Genomic DNA, 26,511 nt, shown 5'->3' with positions numbered 1-26,511 from the left:
CTTTGTCTTTTAATTTGTGCAGATCGAGGTCGTGGTAATTCTTTGGAAGGCGGTCCTAGCCTACATACTCCACTCTGACCCAGTGCTCTAGAAATGTGGTTTCCAGCCAATCAGAGAGAGCACGGTGTTGCTTCTTTGCTCTTGATTGAGAAGCAGGTACAGCCCTCAGCTGCCAGGAGTGGGAATGCCAGAGACTAAGGTCACAAAGATGTGCGACACAGCCCTGAGCAACCTTTACTGCTGGTTTCAAGCAGGAATAGGAGACACACCTACTTCCTCTGACATCACATCAGTGCTGAACTCCAAAAACATCAGCCCTCCGTACTCTTTCCACTCACAATTCCCCACAGCTCTCCTCCACAAGTCCCGCGGGACCCTGAAGGCCAGGCTGGCTTGGAGAGCACACTGCCATCAGGTCCTATCTCTCTTTGTTTCCCTTACATTTAGCTAGGCCTCTACCTTGGCCCTGTCCTCCACCCTAAGGATACCTGGCGATTGCCTCCCAGCCAGATGGTCAAGAACAGCTAGTTGGGGTGGTGTCCCCTCAGCCCCTCCAGGTGGGGATCATCTCTGAGACTTGTTTCAGATCTTTTGGCATCTCCTCTCCTACCCTTTCTCTGCTCTCTGGGGTGAGCTCATCACTAACCTCCCCCAACTCCTGCCCAACTAAAGCCTCCTTAGGCCCTCCGGTCTGGGGGGGTGGGTCTCTCTAAAGAAGGCTCGGCGTCATGTCCTTCCACTCCATCTTGTCTGATCTCCTACAGCTGGATAAGCCAGGGAACCTGGGGGAGGAGAAGGCTCTTGGCAAGCATTTCAGCGGTTTAGGTGGCAAAGATGACCATCCCCATCACCCTGAATTCCCACCACTGCCCCCCTCCCTCCAAGTGTGGCTCCACCCAATTTTTTGTTCATTCCCCAGCTCCCACCCACCCTACCCTCTCACTCTATTAGACAACACTGACCCCGAGGAGCCCTCTCAGTCAGTGCTAGGGGCCAGACCAGGCTCCTTTTGGGTGTCCGTGGTCTCCTGAAACCTTCCAGGGAGCAGATTCTGGGTCCTCGGGGTTCTCCACTGCTGTCTGGGGCTGGAGGCAGGACTAGAGCCTGGTGAGAAAAGCCATCAGCTGGCTGGTGTGGTGAAGCCCACTGTCCCCCCAGGGTCTGTCCCCTGCACTCCCTGACCACCTCACCATCACTTGACCAGGATGGCTTCTCCTCGTCAGGTGAGAGTGTCTGGGAGGGGCTGGACCAGGGCCTGGACAGGGAAGAGGCTGAAGCCTCACCCCACAGTTCCTGCTGCTGCTGCTGATGGAGCTATATGGAAGGAAGAGGAATGACAGGCTGTCTTGTGCCCCACAGTGGGAAACCCAACCCCTGGACTAGGAGCAGAGGCTTTTCAGATCTCCTCTTTCAGCTCCTACCAAGTATTTCCTTACACTCTACCCCCCCCACACACACACACACCCATCTCCATTTCATTCAGCTGCTTTCTCCCCACATTTCTCTTTCTGGCAACCCTCAGCTCACCTGGTGCAGGTAGATGGCATGAAGACTCATTTCAGCAGAAGCAAGTTCTGGAAGCTGGGCCAGCTTCTGGCCCCCAGTGCCTCCTGGGGACACACAGCTGGAACAGAGGACACAGTACACCAAAAACATGCCCCTCCCCCCTGCACCCCTCAATGAGAGTCCAACTTGATCTCCCCTTCCCAGGGTCCCTGCAGACTCCTCCTGGAGGACAAGCTCCCCCCACCCCCACCCCCACCCCACCCCCGCTGCTGCTGTGCCTCTCCCACCTCCCCGATCTAACCTCGGGTCCTGGGCAAGGCGGGAAATGGAGGCCAAGAGGCTGGCTGTGACTGCAGCTGGGCAGGGGGCTGTGGGGCTCAGGTCCCGTGGGGGCAGGAGGGGCTGCCCCAGGAGGTTGGCCAGGAAGGCCTCGGGCTGGGAGCAAGAGAAGAGGGCATCAGAAGAGAGGACAGAAGTGGAGGGAGGAGGCCTAGGAAAGGCCTGAGAGCAAGCTAGACCAGGGAGCAGGTTAATACAGAACGGGAGATGGACGGGAGGGCCTGGCGGTGGTCAGGACAGAAGCGCCGGCCAGGCTGCAACTCACCAGAGGCGAGGAAGAGTCGCTGAGCACCCCAGGCGTGGGGGGGCTGCGAACGGAGGTGGCGCCCCAGGCTGCGGCATCTTGTTGTACCCTGCCCCGAAGGTGCCCCAGGAACTTGGAGCTGTGCCCTGGGGGGCGCCATTGTGGGTGGGCCAGGGAGAACCGCATCAAGGAGAGCTCAGTCTTTCCATCTTCTGCACGCTGAGAGAGGGAGGCCTCTGTCTGGCCGGCCGAGAGCCACTGAGAACAAAATCAGCCAGTCATTCAGATGTTGTGGACACTGCTTTTATAGCTTCGGTGGAAGCCTTGTGGGGTAGGCGGGACAGGAAACACCGGCCGCTTCCCAGGTCAAAGACCAGACGCTACGATGAGGACTTGCTCAAGATCACCCAAGAACACAGCAGCAAAGCAGGACCTGGGTCCAGAGCCAGCGCTAGCGGAGGGCGTGGGCTTAGCGTCTTCCCAGCCTGTGCACACTGGACCCCAGGGCTGGCCTGTCTTCTTCCAGCCCCTCCTATGCCCAACTCATACCTCCACCTCTCGGCAGTCTTGCCTCCCACGTACTGGAGTTACAATGTACTGAGAGCTCTGTCAGCTTCTGTACACATCCTCTCCTGTAATCCTCGCAGCCCTGTGCCTTAGCTACAGTCACTGTCCTTGTTTGACTGATAAAGACACTCGGGTGTGAGGAAGTGACTAGCTTCCTCACTGGTCACTGGTGGCAAACGATGAGCGTGGCATGGAACCCAGCTCTGCTCTGAGCGAGGCAAGCACAGCCCTGCCCACCCACAACCCCACACAGCCAGGGATGAGCTCTAACCTGAGGGTGCCCGTGGCGCTTCACATCCATAAGGGCAAAGGAACAGATGTCCCCAACGCCAGCCACATCCACAGTAAAATGATGAAAAAAGTCAATGATCTCCAGAGAACGAGGGGAGAACCAGAAGAGCAGAAACAGCGGAGTGAGGAGAGGGGACAGGAGCTCCTCCAGGAGGGAGACCTGGGGAAGCAAGATGAGACTCAGAAGGGGTTGCCAAGGGGTCCCACACTGGCAATCAGGACCAAGAGATCCCCTGGGCCGCCGGCCGAGGACCGGAAACCTCTAAGCCAGACGCCTCCCGGCTCCCGGGATGGCCAGCCCCGCGAGCCGAGCCCGTTGGTCCCCAGCTCTCATCAGGGCGCCTGCGGGCTGCACCGCTGTCTCCGCAGCCCCTCTTCGGGCCGGACCCTCACCGCTCGGTACTGCAACAGCCGCGCCATCTGCCGGTAAGCGCTGGCCTTGCCCGCGGGGCCGGGCTCCTCCGGGAGGTAGTGCATGTGTGCCAAAGCCGCCTGCAGCAGGAACTTCGGTGAGCGACTCCGGCCCTGCTCCTCCGGAATGAAAGACCTGAAGGGCGGGATGGAGGTGGAGAAGGGGCCTGCGGTCAGGACGTGCGGACCGGCGGCAGGGCTGCGTGGCGCCGACGGCGGGAGGGGTAGGGACTCGCGGGAGAGTCGCCCCTCCATCCCCGGTCAGAGGCAGGCCCCCCTCCTCTCTGGACAAGCTCCCCAGCACCTGGCCACGGTGGCCGTGACCCCGAGCGCGGTCATGGCGGTGAGCACGTGCTCCACGGCCAGCACGTCCTCGTCGTAGACGGTGAGCACGAGCAGCGCGGCGAAGAGCGCGCCGGCGAAGAAGACGAGCTGGCGGGCCAGCAGCGCCAGCAGGGGTGCGGGGGGCGCGGCGGCGCGCAGGAAGGCGGCGGCGGGCCGGTAGGCGCGGGCCAGGCGCGCGCGCAGCTCGTGCGGCAGCTCGTTGAAGTGGCGCAGCTGCAGGTGGGCCAGGCGGGACCAGCGGCGCGCCCCCAGCGCCCCCGGCTCGCGCCGCAGCAGCTCCGCGTGGCTGTAGAAGGCGTGCAGCACCTGCCAGGCCAGCACCAGCGGGCTCAGCGCCAGGTTCACGGCGGCCAGCAGCAGCACCGTGCGCCGCCAGCGCGCGGCCAGGGCGCCCCGCTGCTCGCTGCGCTTGTAGGCGTCGGGCAGCTCCCAGCCCCCGCGGAAGAGCGAGAAGGGCCCGCGGAAGAGCAGCAGATCGACGTTGAGCGCCAGGCCGCGGCTGAGGAAGGCCGCACTGCCGCCCCAGGGCAGCGCGCAGCGGGCGGGCAGCAGGCCCTTGTTGGCCAGCGCCACCTTGTAGTTGGTGTAGCGCAGGATCCGGTGGTGCACGTCGAGCTCAGTCAGCGGCCGCGGCTGCACGCACAGCCCCCCGCTCTTCTGCAGCGCCAGCAGGCGGGACTGCACCTCGGCCCAGGGCACCGAGCTGAGCTCCTCCTGGGGAGAGGGCACCGTTGAGCGCCAGGCACCTGGATTCCCTGGCACCGCAATGCCCACATTTGATGACTGGAGCTACAGCCCTCATTTGCCCTCTCCCCACCTTGCTCTGCCGGTGTCCTTCAAGGCATCAGACCTGCCACCTTTCCCTTTCTGTCCTCTCTTGCCCTCCCCTGACCTTGTCGCTAACAATCAGGACATTTCTTACTTCCTTTCATCCTCTTCTGAACTGTGTTCCTCCTGCCCCTGCCTCTCCTGAGGCCATGAGTCAATTGACAAACACCTCATCATTTAACTTCTTCAGGTATCTGATCTCAGCTCCCGAAGAGCAGATAGTCTGGACCCTCCCCCTCTGCCGGGAAGTTCTTCACCTACAGCACAGACTGGCTGCGGGGAAGGCAAACTCTCCCCGTTCCTAGGGTGCTGGCCACCACAGGACAGGAAACCTCCTTGTCTCAGCATGCTTTGAGACGCCCCCTCCCCAGCCCCATACCGCCCCGCAAACAGAATAACCTGCCTAAGACACTGGCTGTGTCCGTGTCTGGTGGGATGCTGTCAGATCTCACTTGGGTCTCATCTGCAAACCTCACGTTAGCCCAGTTTCACCCAGCTGCCCCAGTCCGGCTTAGTCAAGTCCCTCCACGCCAGCCTCTCCAGTCCATCCCAGGCTCTCCCCTTCCCCTGGAAGGAATAGGGGAGGAGGAGAAAGAAGGGAGGAGGAGAAGGGTCAGCAGCCTCCTGGAGGAGCAATGGACTAACCTCTGCCTTCCCTGACCGGGGCTCCCCTGGCTCTCTCCGTCCTTCCTGCACTCTGCCTGGGGGGCTTTCTGAAACCCCTCCCCTTGGCTGTGCAGGAGAACTGTGTGGAAGGTCCTGCATTTCTGAGGGGAAAAGGGAAGCTGGCTACAGAAGGCAGCCTTTGAGCTGGGTCTTAAAAAAAAGAATTCAGGAACAGAGCAAGAAGGAGCATGGACAAGATGGGGAGGAAAGAAAAGGCCAAGCGTGACCGAGTCATCACCGTGGCTCACTGCAATTAGGGAGTGAGGCCAGATGGGGGCGTGCGATCCCCGGAGGGGGGCCGGACACTCAGAGGCGGGCTGATGGGGCCATCTCACTGCTGCCCACTTCCGGCACTGGGGCTTGGAATGCCTTCCCACTTCCTAGCCGTGCCAGCCTCACCCAAATTCCTTCTGCCCTGTAAAGCCAGATGGCCACCCTTCCTCTGAATACCTACTGTTTTAACCACAAGCATGTGACTATATATATCTTCTATAACCTAACTAAATCAACAAAATTCCACTGGGGTCAGGACCATGTTTTCTAAGCGGTGGTCCGCCCCCTCCTAACATTACTCAGGGCCTGGGCACATGCCTGTGTTCCACTGGGTTCTTCTGCCTGCCCAGCCTCCGCTCCTCCCCTAGTCTCTGCCTATCCCCCTCCCCCAACAGGACCCCCAGACACACACACCTTGTCTGCAGCCTCTCCCACCCAGCTCACCGGGGGTATGTGCAGGGCCTCCCTGTAAAACACCTGGATGTCCCAGTAGCCGAACAGGTTGCAGACTGAGCGAAGCAGCTGTAACAGCCAGAAGGCTGCAGCCAGGATCAGCAAGAAGACCAGCAGGGGGCTGGAGCGGATCCTGTGTGGGGTGGGACAGATGGCAGTGGGAAAGTGGGGGCCCAATAGAAAGGGAGACCAGACTTGGGGAGAGATGGAAAAGTCACAGAGAGGGGGACCTAGCTACACCAGTGGTTCTCAAAGTGTACACCCTAGGTGTCCGTGAGCCCTTACAGGTATCTGCAAGGTCCAGACTTTTTCCAGAACACTGAGGCTTTCTGTCGTTTTCACGCTCATTCCCTCAGGAGGGTACAATGGGCCTTTCCAGAGGTTATGTGTGTGACCCCATGTCTTCAGCCAATGGAATGTGTGTTTCTGCACTCTTAGCTTGTAAAGTTATTCTCAGCTTTAATCTCTAATTAGGTAAATATAGATAGATACGATTCTCATAAACAAAAGCTCTTGGGTGTTCCTGATCAAGTTCAAGTGTATTAAAGGTGTACCTCTAAAGTATTAAAGACCCAAAACCTGGAGAACTGCTGATTCAGACCAAGGGACAAAAGGACTGGGAGGGGGGGGCGGTTCTTGCCTGCTCATCTCCCCTAGCCACTCCCCCAACCAGCTGTCACTCACCGCTGGGCACACTGGGAGGAGGACAGGATGGCATCAGCCAAGGTTATTTTGTTGTGGAGCAACCCAGGTCTCGTCCGGTTGTTCAGGTGGTTGGCGAAGAGGATGTTGTAATCCACACACCGAAGGAGGAAGGTTGTGAAGGTGACAATGAAGACGAATTGTCTGGGAGACAGGAGCACAGTCGTCAGCCTCCAGGCCAGCCCTGGGGGGTCCTCCCCACCCTGCGGAGCCCCCCTGGGCTGCTGGGGGTTGGGGGGAGTGGCTGTGCTGGGTGGACCAAAAGCAGACACTACTGAGGAAGCAAGACGGCAGAGCTTAGGGGTGGGACAAGCATCTCACCCCAACTGGAAGACATCCTCCAGCAGGATGCAGGCAAAACCATTCCTCTGATGATAGCTGTAGACGTGGCGGTGCGTCAAGAAATAAACCTGAGGCATGACGGCCCTTTCCTGAGAACCCCTCCCTCAGTCCCCCAAAACAGCATGCTCAGAGCCTCCCTGCCAAGAACGCCCCCCCCAACCCCATGCCACTGAAGCCAGGCCGAGCACAAAGGATATCTTGGTGAAGAAGCTGTCCAGATTTTGGATGTGGTGCCAGGAACCTGGGTACAGAGGAGAGACTGCTGGGACTTGGCTGTCCCGTGAGTGACCAGTTCACACCCTCAGGAGCCCCAGTCCTTCCCCAACACACTCCCCTCACAGCCCCGCACCCACACTTACCTCGGAGCCCTTCGGGCACGTGGAGCAGGGGTTGCTGGTCTTCCCCGTGGACGGGTGAATCTTGGGACCCTTCAGGGTCACAGTCTTCCAGCCGTTCATAATCCTGCTCAGGGATCAGAGGGCCTATCCGCAGCCCAGGAGGGTCCTGGGGGCATCGGCGTGAGGGAGGGGGAGTCACTGAGGCCAGGGGTGGGGCGGAGTGAGAGCCCCAAGAGGGGGGAGCAGAGGTGGGGGATATCGTGGACTGTGCCTGTGTTGTTGGGGTGGGGAGGGCACTGTGGCGAGGCTGAGAGGCTCCTGGGGCCTGCACCGCTGGGCAGGGGGGTCCCAGGGCCAGAGGGGGAGCTGAGGAAGGAGAGCTTCTTGTGTGAGGGGCAGGGGACAGAGAGAAGATGGAAATCCTCCCTCCGCCAGGCCCCCGACATGGAGGAGGAGGAAGAGGAGGCAGCGGCATGGGGAGGAGAGGCACCGATCCAGGGCCCAGGTCTCCCCACCGCCCCAGACGCCCTCTGCTCCCCCCCCAGCCCACTCGCCTCACCATCAGACCACTAGCTTCTCTGGAAAGCTTGGAAGGACAGGCGCTGCCGCTGCTTCCACAGAGGTCTGGGGCGCTGAGCAGGGACTTCAACAAGGATAGTGACAACAACAGCGCAGTGACTCAGTCGGGGCAGGCCTCAGGCGTCCCAGCTCGCAGTCACCTGTCTGACCACTCACAACCCTTCCAGGGCAATCTGCGGCCAACTGGCTCAGGGCCAAGCCTCTGTGCCTGGGAGGGGTGTAAGCCGAAGAGGCAGGGGCTAAAGATACTGCAGACCAGAGAACTGTCCCCCAACTGACCACCAATTGTCCCCTCCCCAGACCTCGAGTGGGTTTAAAGGCAAGGCCAGAGAGTAGCAGCCAAAATAACACAGCAAAAAGGAACTCCTATCAGAGGAGTATAAGACTATAAGGCCGAGATGTTAAATCTTTGATTCCTTAAAATCTTCTCTCCCTTCCCCCAACGTACTCCACAAAGATCAACAGAGAAATGCTTTAAGACCAAAAGCAAAAAGAAGAAAAAGGAAAGAGATGGTGTTCCGTTTGTCTGGTGGTATGAAGGGAAGAGGGGAGACTGCCCGCCTTCGCAGCCAGGCTGGAGGAAACTTGAGGAGGGGGAGGCAGAGGAGAACGGAGAGGCAGCTATCCTGGATATGGGAAGCAGTTTGGAGAGCTTACACTAGCAAAGTCTCCTTGGCGTTCTATTTTTTTTTTTCTTCATCCCGTTCAACACCGAAAACCCTCACCCCCAGTCCTGATCCAGTTTTGGGGGGGGCGGTGAGCAGCATCAGAGCTGAACCAGCAGAGGGCAGCTGGGGGGATGGGGTTTGGAAGGGTAATTTGAATACCCAGGCATGAGCTGGCTGAGTTGAGTTCCTTGTTGCCACTTCTACGAGGAGGAGGAGACAGCTAGTTTGTTGGCATGTCCGACGCCATTCCTGAGGCCCTGAATCACCAGGTTTCCTACTGAACGCCATTCCTGAGGTGCTGAGTCAGCCACCCAGGTGTCAGGGCCTCTGGGGCTCAGGCCTGAGGACTGTTGTAGGGGACAGTATCCATGAAATAGAGAGAGAAACAAAGTGTGTCAGGAGCGTTCACTGGAGGAATGTGGTGGCAATCATGGAATTGCCCACAAAATGGGAGTCCAGACACGCCTGTTTTTCTCCTGTGCTGCCTTCCAGGGATGGGGATTGTTATAGTAGCTCAGGGCTTGCATCATTTTATCCCTGAGCCGCAGGAGGCAGAGCTATGAAAATGAGATTCCCTCCTTCTGGAGGGGGTATCCTAGTGCCCAAGATGGAATCCCGCATTGCAGAGCGGCTAGGAAATTCCCATCTCTCCGAGACAGGTGCCAGGGTGAGTTTTGTAGGCTTTGCCTGATCTCTCCTCAACCTCACTCACCCCAATATTCCACCACACTCATATTAGGATCCCTCCCATACTCCCAGCCTAACTTCAAGCTAATCTGGCACCTTCTTCTGCCCAGTTCCAGCCCAGACTCATCAATGGACAGCCTCCCTATCACACCCTAATTCAAGTGAATTTATTATAAAAAGGGCACTTTTCAGGGCACCTGGGTGGCTCAGTCATTGAGCATCTGCCTTCGGCTCAGGTCATGATCCCAGAGTCCTGGGATCAAGTCCAGCATCGGGCTCCCTGCTCACCGGGAAGCCTGCTTCTCCCTCTCCCACTCCCCCTGCTTGTGTTCCCTCTCTCCTTGTATCTCTCTCTGTCAAATAAATAAACAGAATCTTTTTTAAAAGAGGGGGCACTTTTCTCTGCCAGGCACTTGGAGGGGAAGGAGGGTATGGATAAATGAGGAGCCACTACCCAGAAAGAAATCACAGCCCATGAGGGCTGTAGCTATGCAAAAAATCACACAGAAGAAATAATGCTCAACAGAGATACAGAACTGTGCGGTGGGAGCCTTAGGCAAGTCACTTGACTGCGGTGAGGAAGGCATCTATGGGGGTGGGGGGGGAGGATCTGGTGTTGCGCCTCCATAAGCTATACAGGACGTCCACACTAGTGGTTCTCAATCATTAATTAAGGGACGTGTATCAGAATCATCAGGGTAGTTTTTTCCCAAATACACGTGGCTGCCGCCCCTGGAACTCTGACCTGCCTGGGAGAAAGGGGCGGGTGACAAGGAGCGTGCAGATATTTTGAAAAAATTCCCCAGTTTCGTCCCTTCCTCCCCGAGGACCGGCACTCTACACTCCTTGGAGACCCCGGGACATCTGGAGTCCGCCGGCAGCACCCATAGAACAGCCCCGAGGTCAGCGGCTGGGGCGTTACTATGGATACCCCACCGCGGAGGGGGGCCCCGGTCACACACTTGTAAGGTCACCCCAGAGCTGACCCCGGCAGTGGACGCGAGGCAATGCCCCCACCTGATCAGCCCCGCCCAGCCTGGGCGGGCAGGCAGGCGGCTGTCTCCAATCACAGTTCCGGAAGGAGGAGGACCGAAAAGGCTTCCTCCAATCACAGTTTTCGGAGGGATTGACGCGTCTTTCCGCCAGTAGTCGCCGAGGCGCGAAGGGGTTGTCGGGATGGGGGCGGGAGCCAACATGGAGCCCTCAATGGGATGAGGGTGAAACTGCCGTTGCCGGCTGCTCGTGTAGTCTCGTCCCATCATGTTGGTGCACTTATTTCGGGTCGGGATTCGGGGTGGCCCTGTCCCGGGCAGGCTGCTACCACCCCTCTGCTTCCAGACATTCTCGGCCGTCAGGTAAAAAGTGACAAAGCTCCTAGGAGCGCGGGCCGTTGACCGGCGGGCCGTCCGTGGGGCCCGCCGGGAGATGGAGTCCCGGACTCGCGCGAGGCCTGCCGGAAGTTGTAGGCCGGCCCGTGGGTGGAATGTCACTCCCCGGGGCTTGGTCTCAATTATTTATAGCGACGACCCAGGTGCCAGCCGGAGACTCGGTGCGTCTGTATCCGTGTGTGGGCTGGACGGAGGGCACGCTCTAGGTCGGTGACCACACCAGGTCCGTACTTCCCACCAGAGGGCGCCATGCCGCACCTGTTGAGCCTTGGGGTCGCCGCCGTTCCTGCCCCCTTCCTGTCCTGGTTCTTGGAATTGGTCGGGCAATTTGGACAAAAATTATGAATGTCCAGAGACATTTAGTATTGGTGCTGCTCCCGAGATTCAATATGAGCTGAACATAAATGGTTCCTAAATCTGGATACGTTCAGCAGAGATAAAGTCAATCTAGAAACGCGTCCATGTGTGTTCTTGTGTGTTCCCTCTACACATGCTGGTTCAAAGAGAGAGACACACGCAGGGAGGAAAGGAACGTGGACCCTGAAACTACGGCTCCAGTGTAAATGCTTTATGAGAAAGGACTGATTCCTTTCGCATCCTGGAGTGAATAACCAGGCAGCCGACTGGCGGTGGTGGCTGGATGTGAACTTGGGTCATTTGGAAAGCCTATCTGATTGAAAGGGAGCAGGAGCCGGGCCAGGCCGGAGCTAGAAGCACTGTTGCCGGGAAGTAATCCGCCAGTCCTTGGCAGTGACCAAGCCCTGCTTAGAGTCTTAGTTTGGAGAAGATGAGAGAAGCTGGAAGGTAGCCATGGTGAATTATTAAAAAGTTTGAAAACAGTCCTTAGGAAAAGAGTTAGGGGTTGATATCATTTAAACCAGAGAGAAACCCAGGAAAAGACATCAAATAACATCCAAGTATTTGTGTGTTCACAAGTGCAGTGTCTTTCAAACATGCAAGTCACAACAAGAGATCATAAAACAAATTTAGTAGGTCAGGACCATTTAGAAGTGAATATAATAGTAGACGCCTATAGAGCATGTGACTTTTGATGTCAGGGTCGTCAGTTCAAGCCCTAGGCCAGGAGTGGAGCCTACCTTTAAAAAAAAAAAAAAAAGTGAGTGGCTCAGTTGGTTAAGCGACTGCCTTCAGCTCAGGTCATGATCCTGGAGTCCTGGGATCGGGTTCCCTGCTCAGCGGGGAGTCTGCTTCTCCCTCTGACCCTCCCCCCTCTCATGCTCTCTCTCTCACTCTCTCTCTCAAGCAAATAAAATCTTCAAAAAACTTTTTTTTAAGAAGTGAATATAATAGAATACATGCACAACAAATTAGGGAAAGTATTGTTTTGTGAAACATTTCAATTTTGTCTGACATGTTTATTGTCCTGGGTGGCAATGCACAACATACCTCTTATTGTTGGCCTCAATAAGTCTGAAACTGCAAACAGTACAGTAGCAGGTCAGGCCAAATTTTTCTCTTCTGCCTTTCCAATGAGGGCATGCACTCAACAAACAGAAGCATTTGCTGGACATCTGCTATGTGCAAGAGCTCTGCTAAGTGCTGGGAATGCAACATGAATGGAATAGAGGTTCCTGCCTCAAGGAATGTAAAGTCTAATGGGGAAATCGGAAGTAGGGTGAGCTTCCCTGTCTAAAATTTAAGATAGACCTAAAGTACACAGTGGAAAACAAGACATAAAAACTGGGCAGCTGGAATGGGATGGAAGGAGGCATAATAAGAGGTGGTAAGAAGCCACCCAGGCCTCCCTGGAACAAGGGAAGGATGAGGGAGAGATGCGGTTAGCAGTACCCGAAAATATGACAGACTATCAGAGTAAAGGGAAAACCTCATTCTATTCATTTTTTATTATTATTTTTAAAGATTTTATTTATTTATTTGACAGAGATCACCAGTAGGCAGAGAGGAAGCCAGAGAGTTTGGGGTGAAGCAGGCTCCCCGCTGAGCAGAGAGCCTGAGGCGGGGCTCGATCCCAGGACCTGATCATGACCTGAGCCAAAGGCAGAGGCTTAACCCACTGAGCCACCCAGGCGCCCCTCTGTTCATTTTTTAAAAGCCCCCTCATCAATAAGGTCATTTGAATCTTTTTTCCCCCCAAAGGGAATTTTTTTTTTTTTTAAGATTTATTTGAGAGAGCATGCACGAATGGGGGGGAGGGCCAGAGGGAGAAGGAGAAAGAATCGTTAAGCAGACTCCCCACCAAGCATGGAGCCCAGCGCATGGGGCCCAGCACATGGGGCTCGGTCCCAGGACCTTGAGATCATAAGCTGAGCAGAAACCAAGAGTCAGCCGCTAAACTGACTGCACCACCCAGGTGCCCCAACCTTATCTGAATCTTTGAGCATCCCACCATATACCCTTGGCCAGGTAACTTCTGCTTCTTGTTAGAAGATCCTGTCCCTCTCCAGCTTTCTCCTCTCTGCTATGATCTTAACGATATAAGTTGGGTTATGTTATACCTCAGCCTAAGTGCCCCCCACCCCACCATGGTCCCCATTGCCCTCTAAAGTCCAGGTGTTCTCAAAGGACTGGGAGGCCTGCGCCCCGCCCACGCCACGCCACGCCTCTTCTCCCTTATACCTCAGGCTTCAGCTTCTCTGTTCCTGTCGTTTTCCATCTTCCCTACCTGCATCTGTTCCAAACACGCTTCCTGCTGCCTAGAGCTCTTCCCTACTCTCTACACACACACACACACACACACACACACACAGCTGCACTGCCTTCACTTGGCCAGCTCCTTCCCATTCACCCTCAGCCTCCTCAGGAGGGCCTTCCTGACTCCCTCAGACAAGGGCGTGCTCTCTGCTCCCTGAGGGCCCTGTCGTGCCCCTTCCCACACTCAGCAAGCTTTGTCACTAGCTGCTTGTCCTCCCCACTAAAACCTAACCTCAGTGAGGGTGATCACAGGGTCTGTCCCGTTTATCCCTGTTCCCAGTGCCTCACAGCAGAGCGCTGGCATACAGTAGGCACTCAGCTCGGCATGGCCATGGATCCATATGGGAACCATGGAACAGAGAAGGTGATTTTAGCCTGAGGTGACAAGATCTATCATTTGGATTATTTCTTTTTTCTCCTTCAGCTGATAGGGAATGTGTCGCCATTTCCCCCCATGCGTTGTCACATAAGCGCTCAAGGCCTGGGATGAGCCAGGGTGAGGGCTGTGTTGAACCCAGACCTGCAGAAAACATGGGGCAGGCCCAGGCTCTGCCACACATGGCCTTGGTCACTGCATACGTGGCCAAGTAGAACAAGCCTGGATTCTGGAATGGCACAGCAGGGGTCTCCTCTTGTCCCCGTTCTGCTGCTGGGGGACAAAGTATTCCAGCTCCCTCAGCCCCCGTGACATTTTCTTTTATCAAGTGAGGGGAAAGGCAGCTACCTCCCCGGGAGTGGAGGATTAAACACAGCAGGCCGTGGAGGCAGGACGGGGGGACTGCTCTGCCGGCCCGGCGCCAGGCACAGGGGAGACGCTTTCCCCGTCTTGCCTCTCCGAGCCGGGTTCCCCCGGGACTTCTGCGTCTCCATCTGGAAAAGGAGCGCCTATAGCCGCCATCCAACATATCCTGTGATCAGAAAAGGCATGGGTCGGAGATGGTCGCTGAGCAGGCCCCACTGTGTCATGGGGAGATGACAGGCTGCTGTCTCAGTCCCCCCTGCTTGGTCTGTCTGCGTTCCTCTGAGGGACAGTCGGGGCCTTGAGCCGTCCATGCTGCTCTCTCCCTGCAGGTCCTCTCATGGCCGCCACAGCTCCTACCTCCTCAGGGCCGCAGCCCAGCTGAGGTCCCGGCTCCGGGCCCACCTCCTTCGAGCACCTCCACCTCCCAGCCGAAGACCCTGTGCCTGGCGCTGGGTTGGGGGAGTCCTTCTGGGCCCTGTGGTGTTGAGTAAGTGCCCCCGCCTTGGCCTCGTGGTGCTCTGTGAGGCAGAAGAGGCCCCGCCCCCCTGCTCCAGACCTTGTGCCGGGGAGGCCCGCTTTAACTGGAAGCTCTTCTGGCAGTTTCTGCGCCCCCACCTGCTGGTCCTAGGGGCAGCCATCATGGTGAGATGCCCCTGTCCTTTCCCCCACGTCTGGGATCGGGGAGGAGCCGCTCAGGGGGTTGGCGAGCTGTCTGGGCACAGCTTGTCTGCCTCACCAAGTCTCCGACTAGACCCCAGGAAGCAGCAAGGGCTGGCTGGCCTCGGGGACTGGAAGCCGGGGGTACCGGGAGCTCCTCCGCAGAGCAGCTGGGTGTGCAGGGTACGGGGTCCCCAAGGGCTGGCAGCCTGGGCTCTAACTCAGCCATCTCAGAGAAGCACGGAAGCAGCCAAAGCATGAGCAGCTGCAGGGGAGGCAGCACCGAGGTCAGGACCAGGGATGGGGAAGAAGACGGCCCCTTCTAAAGTCTCCCCCACTCCCCAAGCTGGCACTGGGTGCGGCCCTCGTGAATGTGCAGATCCCCCTGCTTCTGGGCCAACTGGTGGAGATCGTGGCCAAGTACACGCGGGACCACGTGGGGAGCTTCTTGACCGAGTCCCGGCATCTCAGCACCCACCTGCTCATCCTCTATGGCGTTCAGGTACAGCGCCGGGGAGGGCCTGGGGGCACCCAGAGGAGCCACCCAGGCGTCCTGAGTTCCCCGGCCTCTCTCCCAGGGGCTGTTGACCTTCGGGTACCTGGTGCTGCTGTCACGCATCGGCGAGCGCATGGCCGTGGACATGAGGAGGGCCCTCTTCAGCAACCTACTCCGGTACGGCCGCCTCCGGGGTGTGGTTCAGGGTGGCTGAAGGCCTGGAGGGGGGGCGGCTCAGCCTGAACTCTGTCTCTCTCTTCCTCCTGACCTCCGGCACCCTTGACCTACCATCAGACAAGACATTGCTTTTTTTGATGCTTTAAAGACTGGGCAGCTGGTGAGCCGGGTGACAACTGATGTGCAGGAGTTTAAATCATCTTTCAAACTCGTCATCTCCCAGGTCAGCCCCCCGGGCCCCCCGTGTGTACACACACACACGCACTCTGTCTAGGGCCGACACACCAGGCAGCCCTGTCCTGCCTTGCTCTTGGGCCCTGAGCCTAGGCTCATACCAAGTGAGAAGCCTGTTGTCTGCGGAGGGTGTGGGTGAGGGAATGGGGAAGTTCACAAAAGGGAGGTGCCGTGGCATCGTCCAAGGTCAGGACAGGCTGTTTCTCTCCTGTTCTGAAATTCTACCTCCCCGGAAAACCTTCCCAAGGACTCAAACAAGAGCTTTCCTGGACCAGCTTGCCAAGAGCAAAATCACCCTGGCCTGCCTTACTCCCAGAGTGCCTGGCATGCTGACAAGTGTGAAGGGGAATGAGTGAAGGCTTTTTACTGTATCGCTGATGTCCTGTCCTCATCCACCCACGCTGTCACTGTGCCTGCTGGGTCACGCCGGACACTGGCCCATGGCAGTCCCGGATGACATCCCTACTCAATTCTTTCTGTTCAGTTCCTCGAGCAAAAAAGCAAAGCCAACTGGGATTTGTCTGGGGGAAGGATGCTGTGGTCTGTAGACATTCTCACCTAGCTCTTTCATGCCTGCTAGTAGGGAAAGAGCTCCATTTTATGACTGGGTGGACTGCCCTTTGGCCTCCCAGGGCTCAGACCTACGGCCTTGGCCTTGTGAGAGGGTAACGCCGTAGCCAGCAGACCCTTGTAAAGTCCCCCCGTCGAGGTGCTATTGCCAAATGGCCTTCCTGCCTTCCTCCTCTCCCCAGGGGCTGCGAAGCTGCACTCAGGTGGCCGGCTGCTTGGTGTCCCTCTCCATGCTGTCCCCCCGCCTCACGCTGCTGATGATGGTGGCCACACCCACCCTCATGGGAGTTGGCACCCTGATGGGCTCAGCTCTCCGAAAATTGTCTCGCCAGTGTCAGGAGCAGGTACCGGCATTCCTGCCCATCCCCCCACCTGCCCCATTTCTCTCTGCCCTGCCATCCCTCCCGGGCTCCTACCTCGCTGTCTACTTCCTGGACTCCTTGCAGGTTGCCAGGGCAACGGGCGTAGCAGATGAGGCCCTGGGCAATGTTCGGACTGTGCGGGCTTTCGCCATGGAGCACCGGGAGGAGGAGTGAGTCCCAGACAGGGCAGGTCTTAAAGCAGGGAGGACTCCCCGAATGCACCCCACCAGCCCTGCACCCCGACCTGGCTGCTTCCTGATAGCCGTGCTTGGCCTCTCTCCCCAGACGCTATGGAGCGGAGCTGGAGGAGTCCCGCTGTAAGGCAGAGGAGCTAGGCCGAGGCATTGCCTTGTTCCAGGGGCTCTCCAACATCGCCTTCAACTGTGAGTGAGCAAGTCCCCCTGCCCTCGACCCCAGGGTTTGGGAGCACCGGATCATGGCTGGGGATGAGCGTGGAGCAGCAAAGGACGGTCCCAGCAAGGCAGGCAAGGGGCAGCTCTCTATGTGCTTGGTGTCCTTCAGACGTCTGTCCAGTGCCAGCTGCCCGAGCCCCCCCCCCGCCCACACACGCACTCATTTCCAAATGAAGAAACAAAGGCAAGTCGTCACTGAAATGATTCCGTGACATTTCAGTCAGTGGGAGGCACGGCAGGGACTAGACCTGGGCTCTGACACCTAGGCTGGGCTCTGTCCTTGGCTCCTCGTCACTTCCGTGCTAACCACATGGCCCTCTCCCCGTGCAGGCATGGTCCTGGGGACCCTGTTTATCGGGGGCTCCCTTGTGGCTGGGCAGCAGCTGACAGGGGGAGACCTCATGTCCTTCCTGGTGGCCTCCCAGACGGTGCAGAGGTGAGTGTGAGGCTGTTCCCCTCCTGAAAGAGCCTGCTGGGTCACGGGACGGGGTGGCAGCCTGCTCTGGGGACTGCTGCCCGGCCCCTGGCTGCCCAGTTTCCTCAGGGGAACAGGGGCTGAGAGCCCCCGCCCACAGCGTCCTGCACCAACCAGATGTTAGGGAACGCGGCTGTCCTTTTCAGCCGCCTAAAACCACTCAGGAGTGCTCATGATAGCTTTTTTTAAAACGATGAATTGTGGCAAAATGCACGTAACGTAAAATGTACCCTCTTGACCCGTCTTCAGCGTAGACGTAGGTAGTGTTCTGCACACGTCACGCCGTCAGCCACCAGCCCTCCTTCGTCCTGCAGACCTGAAGGGCTGGGCCCGTTAACCACTAGGCCCCCGGGCAGCCTCTGGCTCTGTGCTCTGCCCACTTTGAGTCCCTCCCACAAGTGCAGTCGGACGCAGTGGTTGTCCTGTGACGGGCCTGTTTCACTCAGCATAGCGTCTCCCAGGTGCGCCCATGGCACAGCCCACGGCAGGATTTCCTTCCTCCTTAAGGCTGAGTAGGATCCCATGTGTGGATAGACTGTCTTTGCCTCGCTCTTTAAGAGCTCGCCTGCGGTCCTCTGCCTGACCTTCCCAGGGACGGGACGCTCACCCCCTCTCCCGCCCTGCCCACCCTGGAGCTCGGTGTGTTCATGGCTCTGAGGTCTGCCTGCCCGAGCTCTCGGCTCCCTTCGCACAAGAGCCCCAAGGCCTCCCCTTCCCTTTCTCTTCTGAGCTAAACACGAGCGGTTCCTGCTGCCGTTTCTCATCCCTTCGTCTCCCCCACGCGCTGCATATATAAAAGTACGGGAAGCACAACTAGATGTTATGATAAATAATTGAAGAGCGAATATGCTGTAATAAATCACTGAAGGGTAGAGACCGGCATTACCGTCAGCCACAGCAAGGAAATACAGTATCGCCCCCGACAGCCCTCCGTGCCCGTCCCCGTGGCGCGTGATGCTCATGACACGCGTGGCCGGGCTCTGCGTCGTGTCTCACCGCCCGTTGCCTCCAGCTTCCCTCACCATCAGCCTCCTCACCGTCCCAGGTAGGGGGACCCCGTCCCAGGAGCCCCACCCTTGGCCTCGCTTATGTCCGTGCTCCCTAACGGGGCCCCGTTCAGACTTTCTCTGAAGTTCAGATCCCAAGCGGCCTCATCCCTCTTCCAGCCTGGGGACTAAGAGGCTCCTGACTGTTGTAGAGATGGGACATGGCCCTGACCCCAGGCTGAGCCCTGGCCTCTTGCTCTGGTCCCGAGGACCCCGATGAGCCCCACTAGTTCTATTCATACCGTCACCACATGGCCCTCCATGGGCGTGGGGATGGGGGGCCTCCCTTTCCCAAGCCTGGCCCTCCTCCTCCAGACCCGCTTTCTCCTGGGCCCCCGTGTCGCCCCATGGCCTGAGTTCAGACCTTTTCCTTCCCGCAGCACTGCGCTGCCTCGCCCGTTAGCAGGGCTTTATCACGAACAGGAAAGCCTGGCGGTCTGTCCGCACTCCCTCTCTCGGGCTGCTAGAGGGAGCTGCTCCCACAGCCACAGGCCTTAGGCCTGTCCTTCTGGGGGCCCATCGCCACCTGGACACTCTTCACCTTCCACTTTAGAGGAATTAGGTCTATCGTTATTAAGGAGGCTGGTGTATTTCCTCCCGGGGTCCAGCAGGGGCGGGGAGGGGAGAGAGGCAACCTCAACCTGGAGAGCCCATTCTAGGTGTTCTTTTTGTGGCACCGGGTCTCTGGAAGAAATGGGGGACATCCAGACGGACCCCAGTCAGGGTCAGGCCGCCTGGTCTGCATCCAGGCCTGGACCCTGCTGGGAACGGGCCACCCACCCGCCAGGCCTCTTGGGAGAGCCCGTGCCTGCCGTCTGCGCCTTCTCGGAGAGCAAGGCCATCACACACCGAGCCGTGGGCATCGGGTTTCTGGTTGCTGCCGGGCGCCGCTGCCAGGCCATAATGGCTTCCAGATCTCTCATGCAGCTTGTTTTCCCTTCTCATCCGCCGACAGCTCACTGTCCTGGCTCTTGCCTGCCTGATGCCTCTGGGCTCACATTGGCGAATGCCGCTAGCCCTGCGGGCCTGCCGGAACCGCTTCCTTGCAGGCTCCTCCCACTCCTCACCCCGGAGCTGGAAGAAGTGACTTTCCTCTTCACAAGAGTCAGTCTTTCCTCTTGGAGAAGGACCCGCGTGCACACTCACAGGCACGCGCACTGTCGCGGGCTGGCCGGCCCAGTCAGGGGCTGGTGACCGAGAAGCGTGAGTCACCTTCCAGCAGCTGACGGCCCCGCAGGCCAGAGGAGGCGACCTCTGTCTAGACAGACACGCTCGCGCCATGCCCCACGCAGGGCAAGCCCACACTAAGGAGTCTCTGGAATTTTGTCTTGGGGTCCCCCCAGAGTTCCCCCGCACCCCACCCGTGGTCCAGTAGCTTTGGTTTCCTTTCTGGAAAAGGATTCCTGTCTGTTTTTCCACCTTAATGAGCCCTTGCTCCCCTGGGAGTCCCATCGTGCTAGATCTGCCCTTGCCCCGTGGTGACGGCACCATCCCTCGTGTTCCGGGGCTGGCCTTCACGCTGCGGACGGGCCGCCCTCCGAGTCCCAGTCCTGAGGCCCGTGACAGCCGCCAGCCTCATCTGGCCGAGGAGGGAACAGGCGATAGTGAGGCTCCTAGGAGAAGTGACCTGCCGGCGAGCTGTCTAGTGTTGCTGGGCCCCGGCGCTGCCGCCGTCCCAGATTGCAGGAGCGTTCTCAGGGTTCGCCTTCAGGCTGCCTGTTCCCGCCTCCCCGCCAAGTGCAGCTGAGACCCATACCCTCCCCTCTGGCTCTGGTCTTCTCTCGGGCTTGTGTCCCCTTTTGTCAGCCTTCCTCTCTTCCTCACAGGTCCATGGCCAACCTCTCCATTCTGTTCGGCCAGGTGAGTGGCAGTCGGGGGGCGGGCCCCCAGCTGTGGACATCAGACCTGGGCTGGAGTCATGGCAACAGCGTCACCCGTGTGCTTCAGAAAGGCAGTGTCAGGGGCGCCTGGGTGGCTCAGGGGGTTAAAGCCTCTGCCTTCGGCTCAGGTCATGATCCCAGGGTCCTGGGATCAAGCCCCACATGGGGCTCTCTGCTCAGCGGGGAGCCTGCTTCCTCCTCTCTGTCTCTGCCTGCCTCTCTGCCTGCTTGTGATCTCTACCTGTCAAATAAATAAATAGAAATCTTTAAAAAAAAAAAGAAAAGAAAGGCAGTGTCAGACGGAGGGGTCACCCCAAGCCCCTACCCAGCCTGCGTGCAGGAGGCCGGGAGATGGTACAGTGCTGCTGGCCCTTCCCTCAGACCCCAGCGCTCCCTCACCGCAGACTTTAACCCCCTCCCCAGGTGGTGCGGGGGCTCAGCGCGGGGGCCCGAGTCTTCGAGTACCTGACTCTGAGTCCATGCATCCCGCTGTCTGGGGGCTGCCGCGTCCCCCAAGAGCACCTGCGCGGGGCCATCGCATTCCACGACGTCTGCTTCAGGTCAGCATCGGCGGTGGGGGTGGTGGCATTCCCCCTGGGATCGAGCCCCCCTCGAGGTCCAGTGAGACTTGAGAGAAGACCAGGGTGGAATGGGGCCGGGAACCCGGTCTGACTGAGGCTCTCTGTCGGCTCCAGCTACCCCAGCCGCCCCGGCTTCCAGGTGCTACAGGACTTCACGCTCACCCTGCCCCCTGGCAAGATCGTGGCGCTCGTGGGCCAGTCCGGTGGAGGTGAGACGAACCCACCACCATCCCCCGCTATGTTTTGTGAGGGGGAGGAGGGGGCCCCTTCACCCTCCCCTGGGGTCTCCTTTCCTGTCACAATGTCCAGGAACCATGCCGCTTCTGTAACCGCACCATCTCCCAACCCCAATTCCCTAGGAAAGACCACCGTGGCTTCCCTGCTTGAGCGCTTCTATGACCCCACGGCGGGTGTAGTGACGCTGGATGGACGGGACTTGCGCACCCTCGATCCCTCCTGGCTCCGGGGCCACGTCATCGGCTTCATCAGCCAGGTGGGGAGAGGAGAGGCTTTCCTCCGCACAGGCTCACCTAGGACATGTGTCTTTAACCTCCCAGACCGTCTCCCCTGTTCTCTTCGGCAGGGCGGGAGAAGGCTCTGGCCTTCTTCACTGGTCCCCCAGCGGTCAGGGGATCTCAGGCTTCCCCGGGCCAGCCCCCCGCAGCCCTGCCCTCGTCCCCAGGGCAGGAACTCCAGTTCTCAACGAAACCCATCCAAGCAGGTGGGGTGGGATGCTGTTTGAGGATTCCTGGGTTCTCTGATAAGCCTGTGATGTCCAGAAGGTCGAGAGACCCCCACACCCCCAAGAGGCAAGGCCCCACGGCCCCACCTGAAGCCCTCAGCCCTACTCCTTTCCTTCTGTTTGAGGTGGTGCTTCCCAGCAAGGGTCCATCTTCTCCCTCTGAGTGGGTGCAGAAGGCACCCTTACCTCCTTCCCCTGCAGAAGAAAGCCAGAATGCAGACTCCCACCCCATCTCTCCAGAGATGGGTCCCCCAGCCACCTTCCCTCCCCACTCCTCAGGGACCCTGTGCCCTGCGGGGAGCTCAGCCTCTTCACACACTCATAGATTTTCTTATTTGACTTGTAAGTTTGAACTCCCCCTACTCGCCCTCCAAGAGGGCAGTTCTGGTGTAGCCAAAATCACCCTTCCCAGTGCACCCCTCTGAGGTTCGGGGCAAAGTCAGAATGTCCCATGTGGATCCCCCATCCGTAGGAGCCTGTCCTGTTTGGAACAACGATCATGGAAAACATCCGCTTTGGGAAGCCGGGAGCCACGGACGAAGAGGTGTACGCAGCCGCCCAGGAGGCCAACGCCCACGAGTTCATCACCAGCTTCCCGGAGGGTTACAACACCGTGGTCGGTGAGTCCCAGGGCGGTTTTCTCCTCGGGTCTGCAGGGCCCACGGTGTGAGAATCCAGGGGCCAGGAGAGGCCTGGCATCGGGAAGACTAGACCTATGCAGGCGGACATGGTTCTGCGGTTCAACTACACACAGGCTGCAAAGACGGGGACACCACAGGGAGTGCAGGGATGGGACCCAGCCAGGGACACAAGGGACCGTGGCGTTGGGACCCTTCAGAGCTTCCCAGGGGCCCCCACGTCCTAAGACCTGACCAGAAGCATCGCGGTATTACCACCTCGAAATTCCTTACGCTTCTGGCTCCCGTGTCATTTCTGTTCCTTTATTCCTTAATTTGAAAATGTTTCTGTCTAGTTACCCACAGGGATTGATGGGGCTGAACAGGTCTCCCTTCTGACTTAACCTAGAAAAGGGTATAGATGGTCCTGGAACATTGAAATATCACAGCCTCACACTAGAACATTCCCCACGTGGCTCACAGCTTTGTGCGTTTATCTCAGGGGGTCTTTTTTGCAACCTTTGGGGCCAGGTGTTTCATCCGGAGTCTTGGCCCTGTTGCGGAATGTTCCAGCACACGTCAAGGTGTGGCACAGCTGGAGTTTTCAGCTTTTCTTGGAGCCGAGGGCTCAGTCTAGCTGAGCGTCATACCTGCGAAGTGGCACCCCCTTCCTGCCCCGTCTTTAGCCGTTGTCCATGGGCTGTGGCTGATCCAGCCGTTTCTGCTCACTGCTCAGATCCTACACCACCCCGAGGGGAGGAGCTGTCCCCACACCTGTCTGGAGCGGCTCCTTCCACGTACCTCCGACCCCAGCACGCTCCCAGGCCCGTCTGCGACTCCGGTCTGCCCCCACTGCTCTCTGACCGCGGTCACCGTGGTGCTTTCTCTAGCTCTGGGCAGTCACCTCTGCTGTTTCCTGTGGACATTGTAGACCCCAAGGGTGGTCTTCCCAGAATGCCCCATGGCAGGCCGTCGCCCCACTCCAGGGCCCACATCCAGGTCCTGGATGTCCCCCCAGCGGTGGAAACCCAGCAGGCCAGAATAGAGCAGGCCCAGCCCAGCTCGGAGATCCTGCACTGGTGTGGGAGGGGCACGCGGTGACTCTGGGGTACACTGAGTCCCACGCACGTGCAGCTCCCGCTCTCTGGTGTGAGTGCGTTCGTGCATTTGCACAAGGTTATGGGGACAGGATGCTAAGGCGTCAGAGGCGGGACAAGTGTGCACAGTGCCAGGGAGGGGGTTGGTGGAGGGCAGATGGGACGTTCCAGGTGGCCCCAGTGACCCTTTGTGAAGATCGCTTCAGGCCCTCGCCCTGTCCCCTTCCCCCCAGGTGAACGGGGCGCAACCCTGTCTGGCGGCCAGAAGCAGCGCCTGGCCATCGCCCGCGCCCTCATCAAGCAGCCCGCGGTGCTGATCCTGGATGAGGCGACCAGCGCGCTGGACTCAGAGTCCGAGCGGGTGGTGCAGGAAGCCCTGGACCGCGCCAGCGCCGGCCGCACGGTGCTCGTCATCGCCCACCGGCTCAGCACCGTGCGCGGAGCCCACCACATTGTCGTCATGGCCCACGGCCGGGTCTGTGAGGTCAGCGGGGGGCCAGGCAGCGGCGCGGTGGGCTGGGACAGCTTCCGCCGTGGACAGAGTAGAACTCGTGGCTCAGCGGAGCTGTGGGAGGGGGTGGCCTGGCCCAGGGGCCTGGGGCCATATTCTGGAAGCAGTACCGTGTGTGGATTCAGGAGTTCCTGCCCTGGTCTCTCAGGTCTCTCTTCCTCTGTCCCATGGGAATAGTCGAGCTACCTCCTGTCTCCCTGGACCAAAGGGAAAGGACTCAGGGAAGTATAGAAGGGCCTAGGGGCTGAGGTCAGAAGAGGCAGCACCAGGGACCGTGATCAGGGCCCGGCCAGGAGCAGCTCTCCAGAGCCTGGCTCTGCAGCGAGGCCGGGAGGCTGCATGGGGCCTGGCCCCTAGCACCCAGCTGCTTGTTCAACTACAAGCTGGAGTCTCTGTTAGAGAGATAGAAGGATTCAGATGCCCTTCCAAAATCCGGCTAAATAGAGAGGAGGCGCCAACAAATACAGAATTACCAGTGGCGATCTGTAACCAACTGTGCTTTGGGTTCATAGTGTCCCCAGAAGGGACACTGGCTTAGGAGACAGTGAGCCCAACGACCAATAAGAAGCCAGCCCGCCTAGGGCTCTGAACTGGGCTGGGGTGATCACCTCCCCCTCCTTCCTCTCTCCAGGTGGGGACCCATGAAGAGCTCCTGACAAAAGGCGGGCTGTATGCCGAGCTCATCCGGAGACAGGCCCTGGATGCCCCAGCTCCTGACATGCCCAGAGGCTCCAGGAACTGCGACCCCAAGTCCTGAGGGCAGCTGTCTGAGGTCTGGTCGCGGCCGAGCATTGGTGCCCAGGGCCAAGGCTTAGCTCCAGGAGCTGCCAGGGACCAAGCACCCAGGACGGCCAGTGTGCTGGGGTCCAGGCGGCTGCTCTCCCCTACTCACAATGAGACCTGGGCCTAGCACTGAAGTGGGGGACGTTGGGACTGCTCCCATCCACTCCTGCTCCTGCTACCAGGCTGCGTCCCTCCTGCTGGAGCCATAAATCACAGAGGAGGAGGCAGAGTCCCCAGGCCCCCGCTCTGTTCCCTCCCTCTGCCCAGACCCTCCCGTCCCCTCAGAAAACCTGCCAAGTCTCCCCTCTACCTGATAGCCTAAAGGTGTCCAGGCCCAGCTTCAGGGAATCTTTATAAATCAGGCTCAGGAAGTGGGAATGGGAATTCACACTAGGGTGGCCCACACCCATGCCAGGACCTCACCTTCCTGGACCCTGACTCCCCACTCTCCTCTGTCCCCACTGCCTCTCTGAGCCGTGGGAGAAGGAGCCCACCCCTTGGACCAGCCCCTCAAACCCAGTCCCCATTCTGAGAACAACTTCCTTTCCTTCCTACTCCATTAAGACGTCCTTTTTCTAGAATTCATCCCCACCCCCCACACCCCCATCCAACAGAACAGGTGGGTTGGGACACCGGCCCTCGGGAAAGGGGTAGGAGGGCAGGGCATGGCATGGTCTGTTCCACAAGGAGCTGGAAGCTTACAGGCTGTCTTCTACGGCCCCGGCTCCATGCACCTGACTCGTCGCCCATGAGATTGCGGACAGCCCCTCTTTGTGAGGACACCCTGCTCTGAGGGACACAAAGGAGGAGCCGACATGTACCCTCAACTCCAGCCACACGGGTCATACAGTGCTGAGTCACCAAACTGTGAGGGACAAGTTACAACTTAGCCCCCAGGCCGATGAAACACAAAATCGGGTGGATTTATCCTGTGGCTCTATCCAGGACAACACCATGTTTCCGTGGCAGCCTCGATATGCAGGACAAGCAGAGTCAGCTGCGACTGGAGGCCATCAGGGGAGAATATTGGTGGCTCAGGTGTGCAGAGCCGGGGCCGACAGTCCCTGCAGCCTCTTCCGGGTGTGGTTTTGGACCAGATGCTACTCTGGGGACAAAGCACCTGAAATGTCCTAGGGCCACAGCTAGACCCTGGTGTGCTGCCCTGCTTCCTTACCGATGAGAGGTCGCATGCCAGGGTGGCCCCAGCCCAGGCAGCGGAGCGTGGGCTCTGCGTGGCTTTGCCACCAAACACCTCCCTAGTAAGTACAGCCCGGAGCCAGCCTCAGCCCCTGTAGCCAAGCCCGCACCTCCTTCGAGGGAGAGGCAGCAGAGGCGAGCTCCTCCTGCTCCACCAGCTCCAGCCTCTGCCGCCCGAGAAAATTCCAGGTTTCTTCTGACGTCTTCAGAAGGCCTGTCCAAAGCCTGCACCCTCCCCCGCCCAGCTAAGGAAATAGTGCGATCTGTGGGAGCGGTGAGCTGGGAGGCCGTGCGGCCTCAGCCTCGCCCTCGCCTCCTGCCACTGTCCGCCGTGGGTCACATGCTTGCTGTACTTCATCCTAAGAGTTTAAGAGTCTAAATGGAGTCACCTGCGGGGCGCCGGGGTGGCGCAGTCGATTGCGTGTCTGATTCTTGGCTTCGGCTCAGGTGTATCTTGGGGTCCTGGGATCGAGCCCCATGTTGGGCTCCACGGTCAGCACAGGCAGCGGCTGCTTGAGATTCTCCCTCTACCTCTGCCCCCCCCACTCGTGCGTGCGCGTGTGCATGACCTCGCTCTCTCTCTCTCTCTCTCTCAAATAAATCCTTTAAAAGATAACGGGATAATCTGTGG

At 58.8% G+C, this 26,511-nt stretch overlaps 2 protein-coding genes across 3 annotated transcripts; one reads left to right on the top strand and one right to left on the bottom strand.

The window, feature by feature from the left end:
* Window positions 1-7: 7 nt before the first annotated feature.
* Window positions 8-8,025, bottom strand: ATG9B (autophagy related 9B). Its single transcript, XM_032840156.1, has 14 exons — window positions 7,327-8,025; window positions 7,165-7,208; window positions 6,947-7,011; window positions 6,608-6,769; window positions 5,915-6,056; window positions 3,663-4,417; window positions 3,341-3,494; window positions 2,928-3,107; window positions 2,111-2,347; window positions 1,808-1,941; window positions 1,528-1,624; window positions 1,191-1,314; window positions 963-1,104; window positions 8-782 (listed from the first exon to the last, which is right to left on the bottom strand). The coding sequence occupies exons 1-13, from the start codon at window positions 7,865-7,867 to the stop codon at window positions 977-979; spliced, it is 2,763 nt and encodes a 920-aa protein (XP_032696047.1). The 5' UTR covers window positions 7,868-8,025; the 3' UTR covers window positions 8-782; window positions 963-976.
* A 2,368-nt stretch (window positions 8,026-10,393) lies between these two features.
* On the top strand, window positions 10,394-25,320 carry ABCB8 (ATP binding cassette subfamily B member 8). Of its 2 annotated transcripts, XM_032840191.1 has the most exons (16): window positions 10,413-10,594; window positions 14,372-14,684; window positions 15,046-15,201; window positions 15,278-15,372; window positions 15,490-15,595; window positions 16,359-16,520; window positions 16,623-16,708; window positions 16,824-16,921; window positions 17,282-17,387; window positions 20,299-20,332; window positions 20,776-20,912; window positions 21,048-21,142; window positions 21,293-21,426; window positions 22,148-22,295; window positions 23,623-23,873; window positions 24,532-25,320. In XM_032840191.1, exons 1-16 carry the CDS (start codon window positions 10,500-10,502, stop codon window positions 24,655-24,657), a joined length of 2,142 nt encoding a protein of 713 aa, XP_032696082.1. In that variant the 5' UTR covers window positions 10,413-10,499; the 3' UTR covers window positions 24,658-25,320. The 2 variants fall into 2 exon arrangements, with proteins under 2 accessions (XP_032696083.1, XP_032696082.1); XM_032840192.1 differs by lacking the exon at window positions 14,372-14,684 and having other exon boundaries at window positions 10,394-10,594.
* The last annotated feature ends 1,191 nt before the right edge of the window (window positions 25,321-26,511 follow it).

This window comes from Lontra canadensis, unplaced genomic scaffold (genome assembly GCF_010015895.1).
Source record: "Lontra canadensis isolate GAN:19392208 unplaced genomic scaffold, GSC_riverotter_1.0 scaffold111, whole genome shotgun sequence".
In the NCBI taxonomy this organism is placed as follows: domain Eukaryota; kingdom Metazoa; phylum Chordata; class Mammalia; order Carnivora; family Mustelidae; genus Lontra; species Lontra canadensis.
Note: the sequence above shows the minus strand (reverse complement) of the source record. Positions and strands in the feature narration are given on the sequence as shown.